This window comes from Mobula hypostoma, chromosome 14 (assembly GCF_963921235.1).
Source record: "Mobula hypostoma chromosome 14, sMobHyp1.1, whole genome shotgun sequence".
In the NCBI taxonomy this organism is placed as follows: domain Eukaryota; kingdom Metazoa; phylum Chordata; class Chondrichthyes; order Myliobatiformes; family Myliobatidae; genus Mobula; species Mobula hypostoma.
This window is the reverse complement of record NC_086110.1, coordinates 75,085,101-75,102,191: the sequence shown is the minus strand read 5'-3', so window position 1 is coordinate 75,102,191 and position 17,091 is coordinate 75,085,101. Positions and strand designations below refer to the sequence as shown.

At 48.0% G+C, this 17,091-nt stretch overlaps 1 protein-coding gene across 1 annotated transcript in view; it reads left to right on the top strand.

Moving 5' to 3' along the window:
• Positions 1-475: 475 nt before the first annotated feature.
• The window catches only part of LOC134356352 (fatty acyl-CoA hydrolase precursor, medium chain-like), a 75,755-nt gene continuing 59,139 nt past the window's right edge, over positions 476-17,091 (top strand). Inside the window, exons 1-3 of the mRNA XM_063067248.1 lie at positions 476-622; positions 5,471-5,675; positions 9,503-9,644. Of these exons, the coding sequence (XP_062923318.1) occupies positions 562-622; positions 5,471-5,675; positions 9,503-9,644 (408 nt within the window). The 5' untranslated portion in view covers positions 476-561. The remainder of the gene's footprint in view (positions 623-5,470; positions 5,676-9,502; positions 9,645-17,091) is intronic.

Below are 17,091 nucleotides of genomic sequence, written 5' to 3'. Positions count from 1 at the left end.
CTTTCCTCAAGCAAGGCTGATCAACACCTCCGCCTACTAACCCACCCCTCTACACACCCAGATAGCACTACTTTATCACTTGCTGCCAGTCACCTTATGTACAGACACTCCTGTGCCAAGCGTCACTTTATGAACATACAGTCAGTCTGTGTATATAAGCTAACTGATATGTTTACATTGTGTTTTATTATTATTATTATTATGTTCTTTATCTTTTTGTGTTTCTTGTGCATTATCGGATCCGGAGTAACAATTATTTCGTTCTCCTTTACACTTGTGTACTGGAAATGGCTCTAAACAATCTTGAAACGTGTATCTTTTGTGAGTGTATAAAACGATTAAAGGTTGAAATAAAAACGAAATGTTGATTGTTTTGCAAAGTCCATTCCCCTTTCACAATCGTCGGTTTCGGACTTTGTCGGGGTACAGTTTTGGGGACTGTCTCTAAGTGTGCAGCGCGCACGCGTTTTTCGCCCGACTGACAGAACGACATTGTCACCACGCTCCCTCCCGAGCCGGTATATCAGCGGCCGCCGGAGCCGGCCACCTTCAGTGAGCGCGATGCCATCGGGCTGTTTTGTGCTGTCGCTGCTCGGTGTCCTGGTGGTGGCTTCGGCCGCAGGTGAGGGGCTGATCCGGCGGGAACGTGCGCACCCTCACCCCCTTTTGCTCCCCTGTAGAGAGGATGGTCCCAAGCAGGTCTATAGGCAATCGTCCTGCTGGTTCGAGCAGTTTCATTGCTGATTTGGGTCCTGCTCTACCGGCGCGGGTACGGTACGGTGGTGTGAGAGGGTTATTGTTGAGCTGACGGGCCGGGGCTGGCACGCAGTTTACTCTGGAGAAGTTTAACAATTTGAAATTAATCGGCTGTGGAGGTTAAAGCAGAGTTTGATAGGTATTTAATTAGTCAGGGCTTCAAAGGCTGCGGGGAGAAGACAGAACAATGGCGTTGAGAGTGTTAATGAATCAGCCGTGATGGAATGCTGGGGTAGACTTTGATGGGCCAAATAACCTAATTCTGTTCTTGTCTCTTATGGTGGACGGGGAACAAGCGATAGTAAAACCGGAAACAAAGCGAGCGGAATTTAGGAGTTCAAATCCAAAACTCAATCTAAGACTATGAGATCAGCCCACAGAGAGCCCCCAGGGTGGGGATAGGAACTCACTTGTGTCAAGGTCACTGCAGGGCAGCAGTGAAGTTTTGGGGTCTTTTCCCAAGGTTAAGTTCCTGGCAGTTCCGGTTTCCCGTCACAGGAAAGACGTGGAGAGGGGGCAGGAGGGGTTTATCAGGATTGGAGGAGATGATTGGCGTGGTGGAGATACCAGGAGGTGTCAGGCGCTCTTTCCCTCCGCAAGTATGTCTAAGAGAGACCTACAAGGTGTAGCACCTGCTTGGCCCCTACCCCGCACCCCCCACCCCGATCAGGGTCACGTGAAGCCATGGGGACAGGTGGTGGATGGATGGTCATAGGAGCAGCTGGTGCACATAACAAGTCTTGGCTATGAGACCACTGACGCCAGGCAGACAATCTCTAAAGAGTATTGATAATGGCTGGGGTCCCGCGTCTTATAAAGACACTGCCTAGACGAAGACAATGGCAAACCACTTCAGAAAATTTGCCAAGAATAATCGTGGTCATGGAAAGATCACGAATGCCCACGTCATGCGACATGGTGCATAATAATAATAATAATAATAATGTGTTGTTTTTGTAACTTTGTACTCTTTCTCTTGCACTGTACTGCCACACAAAACAAACACAGCAGTGACAGTTACCCGATTCTGAATTTCCTTTCACTTTCAGCTTCTAGCATCATTGTAGATTACAAAGCTGATGGAATCCCAGGTTCCCTTAGAACATAGAAAATCTACAGCCCTTCGGCCCAGAATGTAGTGCTGACCATGTAACTACTTTAGAAGCTGCCTAGATTTTCCCTACCGCATAGCACTTTATTTTTCAAACCTCCCTGTGCCTATCTAAGAGTCTCTTAAAAGACCCTATTGTGTCCGCCCCTGCCTACTCTGTCTATGCCTCTCATAAGCTTATAAACCTCTATCTGATTTCATCTCAGCCTCTGCCGCTCCGGAGAAGTCACCCCAAGTTTCCTATCTCTCCTCAGAGCTCGGAGGTGTTGATCAGCCTTAGTGGCTGAGGAGAGTACCTGTTTTTGTGTCTGGGGACCCTGACGTGGATGCTATGTAGCCTCCTTCCTGATGGGAGTCATCAGATGGGACTTATCAACCTCCCTGCAGGTTAACGTGATTGAGCTCTCCTGCAATTATGAAGACACCACCTGGGTGCTTGCTTTTGTGGAGAGCTGTCGAAACTGTAAAGTTCTCCCAGGGTGTCCTTGGCGTTTGCGCTCAGGGGGCAGGATGAAGGTGGCGGTGATGAACACAGCAGTAAGCTCCCTGAGCAGGCACGTCTCCTAGCAAAGAGGCGGGTCCCCTGGTTACTTCGCTCGGGTGCAGAGTTTTATTTCCGAATGCACAAGACTGCAAAATCAATGCAGGAGGTTGTGACGAACAATGCTCGGCGGTTCTGCGTGTTCTCTCATTTCACACGGTCCTGTAGTTTTTCCTGGCAAGCGTTCACGTGTTTTGTTTTGTGACAGCTGTACATTGCAATGCATAATAATAAAAAGCTTTTAATTACAATAATACATATAATTAAATTAAGCGAGTGGTGTAAAACGAGAATAAAACAAGTAAAAGTAGTGAGGTAGAGTTCATGGGTTCATTTTTCATTCAGAACCTGATGGCGGAGGGGAAGAATTTGTCACTGAAGTGTTGAGTGTTTCTTTGGGCTCCCGTCCCCGCTCCCTGATGGCACGAGAGAAGACGACGTGTCTCACTCCGTGATTTCAAAAGCCTCCTGTAAATGAAGTGTGGAAACGTGACTTTTCCATCTCGCATTTCCAGACTTCTGTTAGGGAAAGTTTGTGAAATCACTTCCTGAAATATTGCGACGTTAAATTTTTAGTAAGTTCCTCAATAGTTAAAGGAGGAATCAAAGATTGGTTTAAATCTATTTCAGGAGACCAGTTACTATTTCAGAGTCCCGGGAGTTTGCCGGCACAATAGTTCAAAACTCATCCCATGCTTTTCCTTCTTTGTGTAAAGGTGAATTTCCTTCTGTGAGAACAAACTCTCACCTCAACTCTGAACTTTCATCAACTCGTGTTCTCTGTCTGTGTCGATCTACCTATCTTTCTATATGCAGTTTGTCTTTTGCTCATTGGTTGTTTCTGTCTTTGGGTGTCGTTTTTCATTGATTTTATCGTGTTTCTCTGTTGTAATGTGAGTGCATCTAAGGGTAGAATATGATGGCTCTGATAATAAATTTACTTTGAACTATGAAATTAACTTTGTAGATCAAAACACACTGATTCAAAAATTTGGAAACTGGCTTCTGCAGCGTACGACTGAGCAGAACAAAAACGTTACCCATAGGACACCATTGTCGTTCTTGTCCCACCGATACTGTACGTGACAGACACGTTTCACTGTGGAAGTTTGGAAGCATGTTGACGGGAACGCTGGGAGAGTGAGGTCAGATGTGAAGATATTTGCGTTCTGTCCGGGATGGAGAGCGAATGACTGATTCTATTCTTCGCATTTCAGATTCAAGTTTATCTTCAGCAGACTCGACGGGCTGAATGGCCTAATTCTGCTCCTAATTCCTATGGTCCGATAGGATAAATGCCGTAAAAATGAGCCATCTCCCAGCAGCAGAACAGTATATCACAAATATGATACTTATAAATTACATCAACTTAACGTAAATTACACATACACAACATAAAATACAAAAATATACGTTACGAGGGCATGTCTTATGAGGATAGGTTAAGTGAGATGAGGCTTTTCTCTTCGGAATGAAGGAGGATTCGAGGTGATGTGACAGAGGTGTACAAGATGATATTGGGCATAGATAGAGTAGACAGCCAGAGACTTTTTCACACGTGGAAATAGCAAATACAAGGGGGCATCATTTCAAGTTGATTGGAGGAAAGTTTCAGTGAGATGTCAGAGGTAAATTTTTTTTTTTTTTTTTACACAGAGTCTTGGGTGCATAGAACACCCTGCCCAGGGGTGATGGTAGTGACATATACTGAAACTCTTAGATAGGCACATGGATGCAAGAAAAATGGAGGGTTCTGTGGGAGGGAAGGGTTAGCTGGATCTTGGAATATGTTGAATGGTTGGCTTGTCATTGTGGGCCGAAGGGCCTGTACTATTCCGTAACATTCTATGTTCTAACGAGAAGTTCAGAGAAGTATAGTCCAAGGGCCACTTTGTGTTTTAGGGTTGGTTTAAGACCCTGCTGGCAGTGGAGAAGAAGTTGTTGTTGAACATTGGCGTCTACGTGTTGGAACAGGACAAACTTGTGATGTGTACTCTGAGGAACTTGACGCTGTCAATCCTGTCAACCTCGGTATCATTATTGTAGACAGGAACTTGCGCACCACTTCCCCCTTCCTGAATTTAATGACCACCTCTTCTGTTTAGCTGATTCTGAGGAAGCCACTAACAGGTCCAGGTGGCAGGCAGTCGAGGGCTCTGCCCAAGCTGACTACCTAACGCTCCTCCAGGATTACGTCCTTGCCGGGGTGAACATAGACAAGGTAAACACAGTCTCTATGGGAATTATGGGGGTTTCTGAAACCAGCGAGGCCTGGAGCGTAGAGATGAGGCGCGAGCCCGTGGTTGACTCCACTTCTCGCTGATTAAAGTATCGAGGAAGATCGAGACATCGAGGTGAATGTGAACAGTGAGTGAGTATTCAGCACCACCGACCAGCGACTTGCTCGCTGCTGCTGGAGAAGGGTGTCCATGTGTGACAGTCTCACCACTCCCGAGGTACTGCCCCGGTGGTCGGGTGGTCTCTGTCTCCCACAATGCTGTCGGAGGATGATACCGAAGTTCTGGATTTGTCTGCAGCTCCGTTGGACTCTTTCAGTTTCTGTGGTTTCACCTGTTCTTTCTTTTTGCAGTTTGTGCGATTTGTTTTTTTTTGCAAATTGGGCGTGGAGGTTGATTATCCTGATGCTGCTTGCGCAATTTGTTTGTTTTTTGCAAGGGGGTGGGGTTTGAAGTTTTTCTTTGAATGGCTACCATGGATTTGTTTTGTCGCTGTCTGTTGAAGGTGAATCTCAGAGTTGCATACTGCATATATACTTTGATAATAAATGAACTTTGAACATTGAACACTAGGTGTATTTAAAAAGGAAGTTGATAGATACTTGATTAGTCAGGGTGTCAAATGTTATGGGGAGAAGTCAGAAGAATGGGGTTGAGAGAGATAATAAATCAGCCATTATGGAATGGTAGAGCAGACTCAATGGGCCAGATGTCTTATTGCCCTATTATTGTATAGAGTTCTGTTGGCGAATATTTTTTTAAAAAGGGAGTGGGCGATGGGTCAGAGTGAAAGTGTGAGTCTCTAACCCTGTTTCGGTCTCTCAGACGTAGATGATGGACCTCCAGTTGTCGTCACCAAGTACGGAGCCCTGGAAGGGAAGCAGGTGTCGGTGAAGGGAACGGCCAAGCCCGTCTATAACTACCTCGGTATCCCTTTTGCGAAGCCGCCAGTCGGTCCCTTGAGGTTCTCCGTCCCGCAGACTCCAGAGACGTGGACTGGAACACGGAAAGCGACGACCTTCGCTCCAGGGTAAAAATTACAGATCAGCTTTATTTGTCAGATGCACATCGAAACATGCAGTGAAATGTGTTGTTCACAGTAAATTAAATCAGTGAGGGTTGTGCTTGGGGCTTCCCGCAAGTATCGCCATGCTTCTGCCGGCAAAATAGCATGTCCACAACTTACTAACCCTAACCAGTATGTCTTCAGAACAATTACAGCTTACTAACCCTAACCAGTACGTCTTCAGAACGACCACAACTTACTAACCCTAACCAGTACGTCTTCAGAATGACCACAACTTACTAACCCTAACCAGTATGTCTTCAGAACAATTACAGCTTACTAACCCTAACCAGTACGTCTTCAGAATGACCACAACTTACTAACCCTAACCAAAATGTATTCAGAATGACCACAGCTCACTAACCCTAACCAGTACGTCTTCAGAATGTCCACAACTTACTAACCCTAACCAGTACGTATTCAGAACGACCACAACTTACTAACCCTAACCAGTATGTATTCAGAATGACCACAGCTCACTAACCCTAACCAGTACGTCTTCAGAATGTGGGAGGGAACTGGGGCACCCAGCAGAAACCCAACACAAGGAGAACGTACAAACTCCCTACAGTGGCGCGAATTGAACCCCGGTCTTACAGTCGGCATTGTAAAGCATTGTAATAACCACCTTGCTACCCTGCTGTCAAGGTTAGTGGCAGTGGGAATGGCTCATCATTGCCAACTCTTGCCATGAAAGCTCACCAACACCTCTACTTCCTCTGGGAGCTAAAGACATTTGGCAAGTCAGTGTCGACCCCCACCAATTTTTTATTGGTGCACCACAGAGAGCATTCTGTCAGGATGTATCTCAGCTTGGTGTGGCAACTGATGTGCCCATGACCGCAAGAAACTGCAGAGTTGTGGACACTGCTCAGCACACCCAGCGGGAATCAGATGATAAGATGGGATCTTGGCCTCACAATCTACCTCATTATGACCTTCCACCTTATTGTCTGCCTACACTGCTCTTCCTCTGTAACTGTAGCTCTTTATTCTGCATTGTTATTGTTTTACCTTATTCTACCCCAATGCACTGTGCAATGATCCGATCAGAATGAGCTTTTCCCAAGGGCCCAAGTGGCTAATACAAGGGGCATAATTTTAATGTGATTGGCGGAAAGTGTCGGGATGTCAGAGGTAGATTTCTTTTAGAGTGGTAAGTGTGTGTGGAACGTGCTGTCTGGGTCGTGGTAGAGGCAGATATATTAAAACATTTAAGAATCTCCAAATTAGGCGCATAAATAAAAGAAAAATCGTGGGCCATGTGGGGGGGGGTGGTGTTTGACTGATCTTGGAATAGGTTAAAAGATCAGCAGACTATCATGGGCTGTAGGGCCTGTGCTGTGTTGTACAGGTCTATATTCTAACAGTATGCACAAAAAGATCAAAGGAGAAGGGTTCGACCAGTCAGTCTATTGAGTCTGTTCCGCCAATCCATCATGACGGATTTATTATCCCTTTCAACCATGTTCTCCTGCCTTCTCCCCGTAACCTTTCATGCCCTAAAGTACCGATCTCCACTATAGTTGTACTCAGTGACATGGTCCCCAGACCCGTCTGGCAGTTAATTAATTGAGAAAGTGGCTGTGATTCCCTTTGTCTCTTTGGGACACTGTGCCACTGAATTGGGACAGGAGACTGTTGCCTACAGTTTCTAACTGGCATCAGTTGTGTCCACTTGTTAAACACTAAACTGTGCTGAGAGAGAACCATTTTTAAATAGTGTCTGTTTGTGTGCTTGTGTTATGTTATCCATTTGGGCTGACAGATGCTGATTCAAAAAGCAGCAATTTTTGATTTTTTTATTGTTTGACTTTATTCAGAAAGGCAATGAAGGCAGTCCATATCTGTACTAGGTATTTCTGCTGATTTTGTTCACTTACTGTCAATCAAAAGAACACGGTACAGTACACTCTGTGAATTCCTCCGTGGATAACTATTAGGAACTAACACACAGGTTTATAGTACTGTAGTAGTATTGGTAGTATTCTAACTTGTTCTGTACTTCACTTGTTACTCAGTTAAATGGGAGTTTGTCTTTGTGTTTTAACTGTTTTAATGAAACTTCGACTAATTGAGTCAGCCACTTAGTTGGGCCAGAAAGTCCTGATGTGTCCCAATTAACTGGAATCCACTGTATTTATTAAGAAAATAAAGACAAACAATAAAACGTTCACTAAAAATTAAGTTACGTAGATGCTTATCTAAGTGTGCACATGGACCCTTTATCTGCAGCACATTTCTGACCTTTCCGTGTCACTGATCGCAACCCCAGACCGTGGTGAGCCCCCGAAACAAGAGCGAGTGCTCCCCATGTGCTATATTTAGACTACAACAGCACTTGGATGCAGGAAGTGGTGCCAGAAGTGTTCTTTAAACAGGCCACTCAAGAACTAACATGGCGGCAGTGGCTTTGGACCGGCAGATGGTGTTAAACGTTCACACTAAAACGAGATAGATTAGAGATCAAGTTCATTTTCACAGCAGGATAGAAGCTGTCCTTGAGCCTGGTGGTAAATGCTTATAGACTTTTGTATCTTCTGCCTGATGGGAGAGGGGGACAAAGAGAATGTCCAGGGTGGGAGCGGGTCTTTAATTATTTTGTCTTCTTTACCAAGGCGGTGGGAAGTGTAGACAATGTCCATGCAGGGGAGGTTGGTTCCTGTGAAGTGCACAGCTGGGTCCAATACTCTCTGCCGTTACCATATGAAGCTGAGATGCGTCTGGAGAGGATGCCTCTATGATGCTTCAATAAATATTGGTGAGGGTCAAAGGGGTCATGCCGAGTAGTAGCAAAGGATGTGAAGAGGGGTAGCGACACACCTACTGAGATTCCAGAATTCGGGATTCAACAGGGAACAAGCTGAGGGCTACCCAGTGCCAATTTGTGCACAGCAAACTCCAGCAAAGTTGAAAATAAATTTATTATCAACGTACATCTATGTCACCATAAGGAACCCTGAGATTCGCTTTCTTGTGGGCATTCACAGTAGAAAAAAAATAGAAACAAATCGGTGAAAATCTACAAGAACTGACAAACAACTGATATTCAAAAGAAGGCAAACTGTGCGACTACAAAATTAAACTAAAAATAATAATAGATAAGGACATAAATATTGCAGAGAACATGAGTTGTCAAGTTGTTGAAAGTGAGTCTATAGTTTGTGGAGTCAGATCAGAGTTGAGGTGAGTGAAGTTATCCACACCAGTTCGGGAGCCTGACGGGGTAGGGAATAATTTCCCAGTCCTCAGGCTCTGTACCTCCTCCTGACAACAGAGATAAGATCACGGCCTGTTACTGTGTCCATGGAAGGGAGGCTGCTTTCTTTGATGTACTAGTGTGTCCACAGCTCTGCAGTTCCTTGCGGTCTCAGGCAGAGCAGTTGCCATAACCAAGCCGTGATCCATCTGGATAGGATGCTTTCTGTGGGGAAGTGGTGAGGGAAGAGGAGGACTGAGGAGAAAGCAGTGGTAGAAAGGTTTCATTGAAATGGCCAGCCGAGGTTAAAATTATGGCCACAGGTTGACGGCTCTTGGTTATTTGGCAGACTGAATTGGGTTATTCTCCTGTACTCAGGGTCACTGACCTGCATTTGTACTCCCTCCTTCTCCCTCCTTCTCCCTCCTTCTCCCTCCTTCTCCCTCCTTCTCCCTCCTTCTCCCTCCTTCTCCCTCCTTCTCCCTCCTTCTCCCTCCTTCTCCCTCCTTCTCCCTCCTTCTCCCTCCTTCTCCCTCCTTCTCCCTCCTTCTCCCTCCTTCTCCCTCCTTCTCCCTCCTTCTCCCTGTCCCAGATGTCTACAGAATTCATCTTTGGCAGAGTTCCTGGCAGATATACTCTCAATTACCTCAAGACCAGCAACGTACAGTGAGGATTGCCTGTACCTGAATGTGCACACGCCTGTCCGGCCCACTGACACCAAGACCAAGCTTCCCGTGAGTACTTTATGGAGTTAGTGATGGTGTTGGGTTTGCTGACTGAATCTCTAAACTCAAACAAAGATTTTACGTTGTATCGGATATAAATAGCAATGGGTACCCTAACTAAAGGAAGATTACACTGTGACTATCCAATCTACAAAGACTAGTCCACTTCCTGTTTATTCTCCACACTGATTTCAGCGTCAATACCCATTATTGGAATGGTGGGTCCCCTCACCCTACCAATGAGAAGATACTTACAGCTAACAAAATAGTTTAAAACATATTTCATTTATTTTCAGTGACACATGTTTAAGTTCAGACAACGTACTTCAAGCACATTTAAAACTCAGGATTTCTGTCTTGTAACTGGGTTAAGGGTGAAAGGTGATAAGTTTAAGCGGAACATGAGGGGAAACTTCTTCACAGAAAGTGGTGAGGGTCTTGAATGAGCTCCCAGTGCAAGTGGTGGATATGCTTTTGATTTCAACGAACAAGGTAAGTTTGGGTAGGTACATGGATGGGACAGGTATGGAGGGCTATGGTCCAGGTGCAAGTCGATGGGACGAGGTGGTTTAAATGGTTCAGCATGGAGTAGATGGGCCAAAGGGCCTCTTTCTGTGCTGTGCTTTTCTACGACTGTAAAAGACGTTCAAAGTACAAACCATTTCATAAACACAATGGATTTCCAAAACAAACACAATTCCAATAAACTAAAAAGACACACTAACAATGCAGATGAACCAGTCATCCATTGCAGAAATTGAAGGCAGAGGAATAGATTCTTATTCACTCTGTGTTTCTCATGCTTCTTGATGTTCCTTACTTCACTCCAAATCAGCCTGGACTGCTGTCTCCTTTCATACTGTTTCGTTGCTACTTGGGTGACCTCACACACATGATATTCTTTCAGATACCCCTTTACACAAACTGTCTAAAAGCTACCAGTTACCAACAAGAAATGCTGTGAAGCTAACTCCATGAAAGCACACACCTTCCAACTTAATAATACATCAATTATTGATGTACTAAGTGATTGTCCCCATCTGGTCTGCAAGCTTCCTGGAATTAAGCAACTTGGCCAACATTGTCTGTTCGAACAAAAAAAAAGGCGCCGAATTAAATAACCCGTCATCTTACATTACACCTCTTCAGCAACAGGAAAGTGTGAGTGACCCGACAAGTCTACACCAGCTTATGCAGTGCTTGTTTGCAAAGATGAGTTTTCTCAACTTCAAGCTGATTACTGCTTTCCATTTGCATTTTAAGATTTAAAGACTGGCTCCCATTTACAGCAGATGCTAAACAAAGAACATTAGTTGGAGGTTTACCTTGGACTGTTTAATTTTTACAAGTCGCAGCTTTTGTGTTTGGAAAGCAGGGACACCGCTCTCCCGACCCCAGGAAGTGAACATCCATCACAGTTTACACCACAACACGGCAGAGGAGTGTCAGGGGGTGCAGGCCAGGAGTACATCCTGGTTCAGAGACAGTCAGTGAGTGCATGGTAGGGGGGGATGGAGTGGGACTGACAGGGGGGAGGGCGGATGGGGGAGAGAGGAGGACTGATAAGGGGAGTGGGGAGGGGGGGACTGACTAGGAGACTGATGGGGAGGGGGCAGAGGGGGAACTGACAAGAGGGGGGCTGATGGGGGAGGGGGTGAGAGGGGGACTGATGGGGGAGGGGATAGGGGGTGACTGACAGGGGAGTGGGAAGGATGTGACTGACAGGGGAGGGAAAGAATGGTGACTGATGGAGAAGGGGGTGAATGGAGGGGGAGGAGGAAGAGGGAAGGACTGAGGGGGGAGGGCGCACTGACGAGGAAGGGACTGATGGGGAGGGGAGAGGGGAGACTGGTGGGGGAAGGAGTACTCACAGTGGGAGGGGGAGAGGAGATGAATGATGGAGGGTGGGTGGCAAGAGAGTGACGGGGGATGGGGAGGACTGTTGAGGGGGGACATGGGAGTTGTGGAGGGGGTGACTGGCAGGGAGAGGGGAGGACTGATGAGGGGCACATGGGGGGAGAGGGGTGAATGGCGGGGGGGAGTGAGTGGGGAGGGTGTGAACGGGGGAAGAGAGGTGACTAATGGGGTTAGGGATTAGGAGAAGGGCTGACTGACAGGGGAAGGGGGAGAGTAGGGGACCTGGCAGGGGGATGGGGGAGAGGGGAAGACTGATGGGGAGGAGGGAAGGAGGGACTGATAAGGAGGGGACTGATGGGTGAGGGGGAAGAAGAGAGACAGGGTAGGGGGAAGAGGGGGTGACTGGTGGGGGAGGGGGAGAGGGGGGACTGACGGGGAGAGGGAGAGGGGAACTGCTGAGGGTGACTGACGGGGGGAAGAAGAGACTGACAGGGTATGGGGGAGAGTGGGTGACTGGTGGGGGAGATGGAGAGGGGGACTGATGAGGCTGAAAATGGGGAGGGGGAGAGGGGTTGACTGGTGGGGTGGGTGGGAGAGGTGGGAGTGACTGACAGGGGAGGGGGGAGAGCAGGGGGCCTGGCGGGGTAGAGGGGAGGGATGACGGTGCTGACGGGGGAGAGGGGGTGACGGGGGTGATGGGGAGAGGGAGTGACGAGGGGGTGTCAGGGTAGAATGGGGCGACAGAGGAGAAGGGGTGACTGACAGGGATGATGGGGGAGAGAGGGTGACTGATGGGGAGAGGGGTGGCTAACAGAGGAGAGAGGGTGACTGACAGGGAAGGGGGGAGGCAGAAGAGGGGGACTGACGGGGGATGGGGGGAACCGATGTTGGGGTGGAGAGACAGTCTGACTGAGGGAGGGGGAGAGAGAGGGAGACTGACTGAGGGAGGGGGAGAGAGAGGGAGACTGACTGAGGGAGGGGGTGAGAGAGAGAGGGAGACTGACTGAGGGATGGGAGAGAGAGAGAGGGAGACTGACTGAGGGATGGGAGAGAGAGAGGGAGACTGACTGAGGGATGGGAGAGAGAGAGGGAGACTGACTGAGGGATGGGAGAGAGAGAGGGAGACTGACTGAGGGATGGGAGAGAGAGAGGGAGACTGACTGAGGGATGGGAGAGAGAGAGGGAGACTGACTGAGGGATGGGAGAGAGAGAGAGGGAGACTGACTGAGGGATGGGAGAGAGAGAGGGAGACTGACTGAGGGATGGGAGAGAGAGAGAGAGGGAGACTGACTGAGGGATGGGAGAGAGAGAGAGGGAGACTGACTGAGGGATGGGAGAGAGAGAGAGGGAGACTGACTGAGGGATGGGAGAGAGAGAGAGGGAGACTGACTGAGGGATGGGAGAGAGAGAGAGGGAGACTGACTGAGGGATGGGAGAGAGAGAGAGGGAGACTGACTGAGGGATGGGAGAGAGAGAGAGGGAGACTGACTGAGGGATGGGAGAGAGAGAGAGGGAGACTGACTGAGGGATGGGAGAGAGAGAGAGGGAGACTGACTGAGGGATGGGAGAGAGAGAGAGGGAGACTGACTGAGGGATGGGAGAGAGAGAGAGGGAGACTGACTGAGGGATGGGAGAGAGAGAGAGGGAGACTGACTGAGGGATGGGAGAGAGAGAGAGGGAGACTGACTGAGGGATGGGAGAGAGAGAGGGAGACTGACTGAGGGATGGGAGAGAGAGAGAGGGAGACTGACAGGGATGGGAGAGAGAGAGGGAGACTGACTGAGGGATGGGAGAGAGAGAGAGGGAGACTGACTGAGGGATGGGAGAGAGAGAGAGAGGGAGACTGACTGAGGGATGGGAGAGAGAGAGAGAGGGAGACTGACTGAGGGATGGGAGAGAGAGAGAGAGGGAGACTGGCTGAGGGATGGGAGAGAGAGAGAGAGGGAGACTGACTGAGGGATGGGAGAGAGAGAGAGAGGGAGACTGACTGAGGGATGGGAGAGAGAGAGAGAGGGAGACTGACTGAGGGATGGGAGAGAGAGAGAGAGGGAGACTGACTGAGGGATGGGAGAGAGAGAGAGAGGGAGACTGACTGAGGGATGGGAGAGAGAGAGAGAGGGAGACTGACTGAGGGATGGGAGAGAGAGAGAGAGGGAGACTGACTGAGGGATGGGAGAGAGAGAGAGAGGGAGACTGACTGAGGGATGGGAGAGAGAGAGAGAGGGAGACTGACTGAGGGATGGGAGAGAGAGAGAGAGGGAGACTGACTGAGGGATGGGAGAGAGAGAGAGAGAGGGAGACTGACTGAGGGATGGGAGAGAGAGAGAGAGGGAGACTGACTGAGGGATGGGAGAGAGAGAGAGGGAGACTGACTGAGGGATGGGAGAGAGAGAGAGAGGGAGACTGACTGAGGGATGGGAGAGAGAGAGAGAGGGAGACTGACTGAGGGATGGGAGAGAGAGAGAGAGGGAGACTGACTGAGGGATGGGAGAGAGAGAGAGAGGGAGACTGACTGAGGGATGGGAGAGAGAGAGAGAGGGAGACTGACTGAGGGATGGGAGAGAGAGAGAGGGAGACTGACTGAGGGATGGGAGAGAGAGAGAGAGGGAGACTGACTGAGGGATGGGAGAGAGAGAGAGAGAGGGAGACTGACTGAGGGATGGGAGAGAGAGAGAGAGGGAGACTGACTGAGGGATGGGAGAGAGAGAGAGAGGGAGACTGACTGAGGGATGGGAGAGAGAGAGAGAGGGAGACTGACTGAGGGATGGGAGAGAGAGAGAGGGAGACTGACTGAGGGATGGGAGAGAGAGAGAGGGAGACTGACTGAGGGATGGGAGAGAGAGAGAGGGAGACTGACTGAGGGATGGGAGAGAGAGAGAGGGAGACTGAGGGAGGGGTGAGAGAGAGGGAGACTGACTGAGGGAGGGGAGACAGAGAGGGAGACTGACTGAGGGAGGGGAGACAGTAGGAGACTGACTGCGGGAGGGGAGACAGAGAGAGGGAGACTGACTGAGGGACGGGGGAGAGAGAGGGAGACTGACTGAGGGACGGGGGAGAGAGAGGGATACTGACTGAAGGAGGGGGGAGAGAGGGATACTGACTGAGGGAGGGGTGAGAGAGAGGGAGACTGACTGAGGGAGGGGAGACAGAGAGAGGGAGACTGACTGAGGGAGGGGAGACAGTAGGAGACTGACTGAGGGAGGGGAGACAGAGATAGGGAGACTGACTACAGGAGGGGAGACAGAGATAGGGAGACTGACTGAGGGACGGGGAGAGAGAGGGAGACTGACTGAGGGACGGGGGAGAGAGAGGGAGACTGACTGAAGGAGGGGGGAGAGAGGGATACTGACTGAGGGAGGGGAGAGAGAGAGAGGGAGACTGTGAGGGAGGGGAGAGAGGGAGACTGACTGAGGGAGGGGAGAAAGAGAGAGGGAGACTGAGGCAGGGGGAGAGAGGTATGTATATATATATATATATATAGAAACACAGAGACACATATGCAGAGAGATTGCGCGCACAGATGTGCGTGTGAAGGCTGGCAGAAACTCAGACTTGCATAGAGAAAGTGTGAGGGAATATATCCATGTATGTCGACAGCACATCTGTAGAAACTTGCTGGAGTCTTTGGGGGCATACCAGATCTCATCACATTCGTAATGAAATCTGACTGCCGTTGTGCCTTCTTTGTAATTGCAACAATATGTTGAACCCAGGAGAGATGTTGATGCCCAGGCGCTGAAAATGCTCACCGTTTCCTTGATGAGGACTGAATTGTGCTCCCTCCATATCTTCTTCCTGAAGGCTACAATCAATTCCTTGGTCCTTGGGGATGGCTGTTTTATGAAATGTGACAAGAACAAAGAATAAACAAAAAGAAAGGAAGTTGTGGTGGCCTCAGACTCAGACTGGAGATAACAACATTCCTTTAACTTTCTCCCCTCACCCCTACTGGGGTATAGGCCTCTGACAGTAGTTCCCCAGAGTGCTCTGTCCTGGGCCGACCTTTCCCCATTGTCCCCATGTGTAGCCAAATCGAAGATCTTTCCCCTTCCAGGGATGAAGCCTTCGAAGCTTCTGTTGACATTTCTGTACCTCTGGGTTTTTATGGGATGGAGTTGCCAGCCACATGTACAACCCTTCTCTTTTCACAGCCAGACCTGGGATCATCCATGGCAGAGTTATCAACATTTTAGTGATAAGAATTAGCATAGAAGATAGCCAGATTCAAGTAGCATGACATCTGCTGCAGAAAAATCAAGAAGCTTCTGGAAAACTACCCAATCAACTAAACTACAATTACTAGAAAATTCACTGAACAATTACATCTCATTAAGGTTTACATATTGTGTAAGTTAATATATAATCATTGTTTAATATTGCTAGAATTATATTTAATTATTATAATTTTTAATTATAACTGTTATGATTATATAAAAATTACAGTCACTTAGGGAACTTGAACCACAAGGAAAATACAAGCAAAATAACAATTCTTCACCCTAATTGAAGAAAGCACTCACTGGCTCAGTACACCATAAAGTAACACAAGATGGCCACAGGCTTTCAACACCACAGGTCCAATGAAAGGAGGGAGGAAGGCAAAAGAAAGGGAATTATAGGCCAGTTAGCCTAACCCCAGTGGTTGGGAAAGTGTTGGGGTCTATTATTAAGGATGAGGTTTCGAGGTAATTTGAGACTGAAGATAAAAAAAGTCAAAGCCAGCATGGTTTCTCTGAAGGGAAATCTTGCCTGACAAATCTGTTAGAATTCTTCAAGGAAGTAACAAGCAGTGTGGACAAAGGAGAGGCAGTGGATGTCATTCACTTGGATTTTCAGAATGCATTTGATAAGGTATTTCACATGTTTAGGGTCTTATCCAGATAGCTGCTTAGCAAGATAAAATCCTATGGTGTTACAGGAAAGATGCTGGGATGGATAGAGGAATGGCTGACAGACAGGAGGCAGCAAGTGGGACAAAAGGGGCCTTTTCTGGTGGCTGCCAGTGACTAGTGGTGTTCCTCAGGGTCAGTATTTTTCACATTGTTTGTCAATGATTTGGATAATGGAATTGATGGCTTTTTGGCAAAGTTTGCGGATGATGAGAAGATAGGTGGAGGGGTAGGAGGTACTGAGGAAGCAATGCGATTGCAGCAGGACTTAGACAAACTGGAAGAATGGCCAAAAAAGTGGCAGATGGAATACAGTGGGAAATGAATGGTAATGCATTTTGGTAAAAGGAACAATAGTGCAGAATATTATCTAAGTGGGGAGAAAATTCAATCATCAGGGGTGCAGAGGTACTTAGGAGTCCTTATGCAAGACTCCTAGAAGGTCAATTTACAGGTTGATTCTGTGATAAAGACGGCAAATGCAATGTTGGCATTTATTTCAATATAAAAGCAAGGAGATAGTGAGACCTTCTAAGACAATAGTCAGGCTGCACTTGGAGTATTGTCAACAGTTTTGGGCTCCATATCTCAGAAAGGGTGTGTTGTCATTGGAGAGAGTCCAGAGGAGATTTATGAGGATGATTCTGAGAATGAAAGGGTTAACATATGTGGAGCATTTGGCAGCTCTAGAATTTGGAAGAATGCAGGGG